This window comes from Macrosteles quadrilineatus, unplaced genomic scaffold, assembly GCF_028750875.1.
Source record: "Macrosteles quadrilineatus isolate MER2022 unplaced genomic scaffold, UCM_ALF_1.0 Scaffold_3__2_contigs__length_128488019, whole genome shotgun sequence".
Lineage (NCBI taxonomy): Eukaryota > Metazoa > Arthropoda > Insecta > Hemiptera > Cicadellidae > Macrosteles > Macrosteles quadrilineatus.
The window spans coordinates 97,406,485-97,411,722 of NW_026542596.1; the positions used below are offsets into that span (position 1 = coordinate 97,406,485).

The window sequence follows — 5,238 nt, forward strand, 5'->3', positions numbered from 1 at the left end:
CATTACATTTTACCAATTCCAAAAACTAAGAATAGTGGGTTGCAAGAAATATCAAAATGGTTAATGTATATAACAAGTCCATTGAGAACGAAAGAGAAAAATTTCATTTATTAAATAGCCTATTTTGTAAATTTATATCATTATCATATTTATTATTTTTTTATTATTAAAAATAAAATGTATGCTTAGAACTTATTAAACTCTTTAATCATATATTACACTCATGAGTCCAAAACGTTTAATTTGAGACATAAATAAGGCCTTTCAGACAATTACTTCAAAAGATACAGCAAAAAATCTAAATTTCCAAGATGGCGGCAGTTTTTTCAAGATGGCGGCCGTTCCCCAACTGGGATTTCTTGGGACTTTGTGTGGGCCACTCAGGACATTGTTCTGAACGTTTCCACCAATTTTCGGCCTGTTATCAATTTTGTCCGGGTCAAGGCCATGTTTTGTCTAATTGCACTGGACTAAATGTGTTGAACGCCTTGGTCTAAAAAGACGTTACAGCAAAATTACGCTTATGGCTGTAGCTAATACATCTGTCTCCCAAAACAAAGGCTCTGTAATGTGCAGTATAAGCCCAATCTCTACACCTGAAACTGAATTGACAACTGAAGCGATAGTGGTACCTAAAATTTCTTCTGATCAACCTAACATCCAATTAGATCGCTCTGTACAGTCAAAATTCTCTAATTTAAAGCTAGCTGATCCCACTTTTGACCAAAGTGCACCCATTGATTTTTTGTTAGGATCTGACTTGTACTATGATATTATTCTGGACTCACACAATATAATCAAAGGTCAACCTTCCGCTTTGGCAACCATATTTGGATGGATTATTGGTGGCAAAGTACCAAGCATTTCTTCTACAAATGAAAACTCATACTTTCTGACCTGCTGTGATGTAAAATTTTAGACCTGCTGTAGATAAATCAATCAAAAGATTTTGGGAAACAGAGTCAGTAAACACTAAGAAACCTATCAATCCTGAAGACATTGAGACTGAAAATCATTTTCAAACTACTCATTTTCGTGATGAAACAAATAGATACGTAGTTTCACTGCCTGTAAGATCAGATAACATTTCGTTACCTAACACAAGAGAAATCGCTAAGCACCGTCTAATAAATTTAGAATCAAGACTGAAGAAAACCCCAACGATGTATCAGGAGTATAGGGACTTTTTGAATGACTACATTGCTCAAGGTCACATGAGCATTGCGACTACCCCCTCTACGTACATCATCCCTCATCACTGTGTAAGGAAAGAAGATAGTAGCACTACCAAACTCAGAGTAGTTTTCAATGCCTCTTTCAAACCTAAAAATGATGATAAGTCATTAAATGATAATTTGTTCCCAGGTCCTAAGCTGCAAAAGGATATAACTGAAATTATAACAAACTTTCGTCTTCATTCCATTGTTGTGTGTTCAGATATTAAGCAGATGTATAGACAGATTGTTGTAGCTCCTGAGCAACGGAGTTTGCAGCACATATTTTACAGAACCTTACCAAACGGACCTATTGAGGAGTATGAACTCAACGTTCTCACGTATGGTGTCACATCAAGTGCATTCCTAGCCCAGCGAGTTTTGTTGCAGCTTGTCAAAGATGAAGGAAAGCGATTCCCTCTAGCCTCAAACGCCATTCTGCATCAGACCTTTGTTGATGACATATGCACCAGTGTTGACACACCAGAACAAGCTTTGCAGCTACAGAGTGAACTCATCAAACTGTTAGATTTAGGAGGATTCACTTTACGCAAATGGTCCAGTAATTACAAACCTATCCTAGACAACGTACCAGAAGATCACCGTGAACAACCACTCGTCTTATGTTCAGATGAAGATCCTGGAATGAAAATTCTTGGACTGCAGTACAACTCCTTTGATGATACTTTTTCATACTCGATTAAGCTCAACCCTCTAGTTTTCACAAAACGATCAATGCTATCTGAAATATCAAAAATATACGATGTGCTAGGTTGGATCACTCCAGTTACATTCTATGTTAAGCATCTGATGCAAAAGTTATGGCTTCTTGGTTTGAACTGGGATGAACCTCTTCCAAATGAAATAAGTAGTAAATGGTCTCTGTTCATTTCTACTCTCCCACAACTTTCAAATATTAAGATCCAACGATTCATTCCCACAGCATCCTCAAATTCCACACAACTTATAGGCTTCTGTGACGCTTCTGAAAAGGGTTACGCTGCTAACTTGTACATCCGTACTGAAAACTCAGCTGGAATCAGAGTACACCTCATAAAAGCCAAAAGTAAAGTTGCACCATTAAAAACAATGAGTATTCCCCGACTAGAACTTTCTGCGGCTCAGTTACTTATGCAAATAGTAATTTCAGTAAAACATCTCAATTTTGACCCATCAACAATCATACTGTTTTCGGACTCATCTACTGTGTTGTCATGGCTCAAAACCCCTCCATACAAATTGAAAACTTTTGTTGCCAACAGAGTAATTGACATTTTAGAAGAGACTAACCCAACACAATGGCGTCATGTAGCTTCGAAAGAAAACCCCTGTGATTGTGCCAGCAGAGGCATGCTTCCTGAAGATATAGTTGATTTTGATTTGTGGTGGAAAGGTCCTTCCTTCCTTCATGAACCCTCAACCCAATGGCCATCATCAAATGTTAAACCCACAGAAGAAATTCATCTCCCCGAATTGAAATCAGAATGTTTCCTAACAACTAGTCTCGATAACAACATAGTAATGAAACTTATGGAAAAATTCTCTAGCTTGTCAAAAGTGCAGTTCGTTCTTGCCTACTTGTTACGATTTATCTTTAATCTTCAAAGTCAAAAGAAAGGAATAAGCAAAAGGCAAGGGCCAATAACCGCTCAAGAACTAAACGACTCATTAATGTTATGTGTCAAAAATGTTCAAGAACAATATCTCTCAGGTGAAATACAAAACATAAAGGAACAGAAAATGTGCACCACTAAGTATCGATCTCTAGCTCCATTTCTCGATGAAGAAGGTTATCTCAGGGTGGGCGGACGTTTAAAATACTCCCAACTTTCATTCTCCAGAAAACATCCTATCCTAATACCAACATCATCTCGCTTAGCAACTCTGTTATGTGATCACTATCATAAACTATCTTTACATGGTGGTCCTCGTTTGTCCCAATCTCTCATACAATCAAAATTTTGGATCAGTGGATTACGCCAATTATTACGAGAAAGAATATTCAAATGTAACAAATGTTACATGTTCAAGGCAAAGCCCATGACACCCAAAATGGCTGATCTACCTTCTGCAAGATTTCAAAACCTCAGGGTATTCCTCAATGTAGGACTTGACTATGCAGGCCCATTTGAATTCAAAGAAAGTGATAGGAGAAAAGCTCCACGATCAAAGGGTTATTTGGTAATCTTCATTTGTATGTCCACAAAAGCCGTCCATCTTGAATTTGCTACAAGTCTATCAACAAAATCATTTCTTGCTGCTCTTGATAGATTCTGTGCTAGACGAGGTCTTTGTAAGCAGATTTTCAGTGACTGTGGTACCAACTTTCAAGGTGCCTCAAATCATTTCAAAGAGATTCAGGAGTTTTTAAAACGATCCAATCCAGAGATATCACAGCATCTAGCCAAAAAGGAAATCAAATGGAACTTCAATCCACCTGCAGCCCCTCACTTTGGTGGACTATGGGAGGCCGCTGTTAAATCCACCAAACATCACTTGCAACGAGTAATGGGCACACTTGCTCTCACCTATGAAGAAATGAACACTTTGTTGACACGCATAGAGGCTATTCTCAATAGTAGACCAATCGGAACGATGATCACAGACCCTAACGATGGCGACTATTTGAGCCCAGGTCACTTTATTATTGGATCGCCACTCTTAGCTCCACCTGAAATTGACTGCAGTGACACACCCATGAACAGACTACAAAGATATGAACTTCTACAACAGGCTGTTCAGTGTTTTTGGAAGAGATGGTCACAGGAATACGTTCAAACCCTGATTCCTCGTAGAAAATGGACTTCCCTTCAACCCAATGTCAAAGTTGGTGATGTAGCATACCTCCAAATGAAGAACACCAGCCCACTTGAATGGCCAATCGGGCGAATAGAAGAAACTTTCCCTGGACGTGACGGAATAGTAAGAGCAGTCAAGATCAAAACCGCTCAAGGGACGTTTGTGCGCCCAGTTCACAAGCTGGTTCCTTTCCCTCCCTCTGACTTTGACTCATAAACTACCCTTTCCTTTTTTGTTTTGTTTGATTTTTTGTTTTTACGTTTGCAAATATTCATTTGGGTGGGCGGTATGTAGAGTTTTGAATATAATATCAGAATAAACTACTGATAAAAGTAATGAATGGACTGGCTGGACATTGGTATTTCCAATGCATTCCATTATTGTTGGTTTTATCTATATTCGTTTTCCTTATCTGCCAGACAGTATTGTTCTTGTTTTATGCTTTCACTTTTTGCTCTGTCTCAGTCTACACACTACTGCCTTCTAGTTAACATGTCCTCAAATATATTGTAGTTATAGATTCAAAATGTAGTCTAAATTCTCTCTTTTAATTATAACCAATGTTAGAACATAATAGTACAGTTCAGTGTATCAGTGACAGTGATGTGAAGTGAATGAAGTAAATCTTCAGTATTAATATTTGGATGAAACCTCTACAAGTGAATGGACTGGTAATTCTCTCCTGTCGTCAACCTGCACGCCACTTTTAAGCTCAAGTCATCCCTCTCCTCTACGGGCATCACTGGACCACTAGCAGAGTCTCTCTACGTCAAACCTCTACTCTCCTAGCTATTCCTTTGAGGCCAACCCTCTGCAACCTTCCCAGACGACATCGCCAGCTCCAACCCTCTTACAACCGCTTCGCTACCCACGTCACGACCTCACTTGAAACTCACCACAACCTGGACTTCTCAAGAAAGACTCCGCAAGTAGAAAATAATTTTTAACTTAATTTATTTAGCAATTATTCAAAATACTCTTACAATATTTCTATCAGATTTTTAGGATTTAAAAGTTTTAACCTTCCGGAAGATTTCATTTAATATTCTAATCTAATATAACAGTTCTTGTCATAATTCAATATATCCAATTTTAAAACCTGATATTAAAAAGTGTGTGAACTGAGAAGCAGAGTTTTTATTTCATGCTCTCCGATTGCCTTTGGGTAAAATTAAATTAATACATTTTGAGAATAGAATTTTTAAGATTTAAAATTCTCTACGAC

General features: G+C 37.9%; 1 protein-coding gene across 1 annotated transcript; it reads left to right on the top strand.

Moving 5' to 3' along the window:
- The first annotated feature begins 1,163 nt into the window (after window positions 1-1,163).
- Window positions 1,164-4,229, top strand: LOC128989394 (uncharacterized). The gene has a single exon (XM_054411283.1). The coding sequence runs from the start codon at window positions 1,164-1,166 to the stop codon at window positions 4,227-4,229; it is 3,066 nt and encodes a 1,021-aa protein (XP_054267258.1).
- The last annotated feature ends 1,009 nt before the right edge of the window (window positions 4,230-5,238 follow it).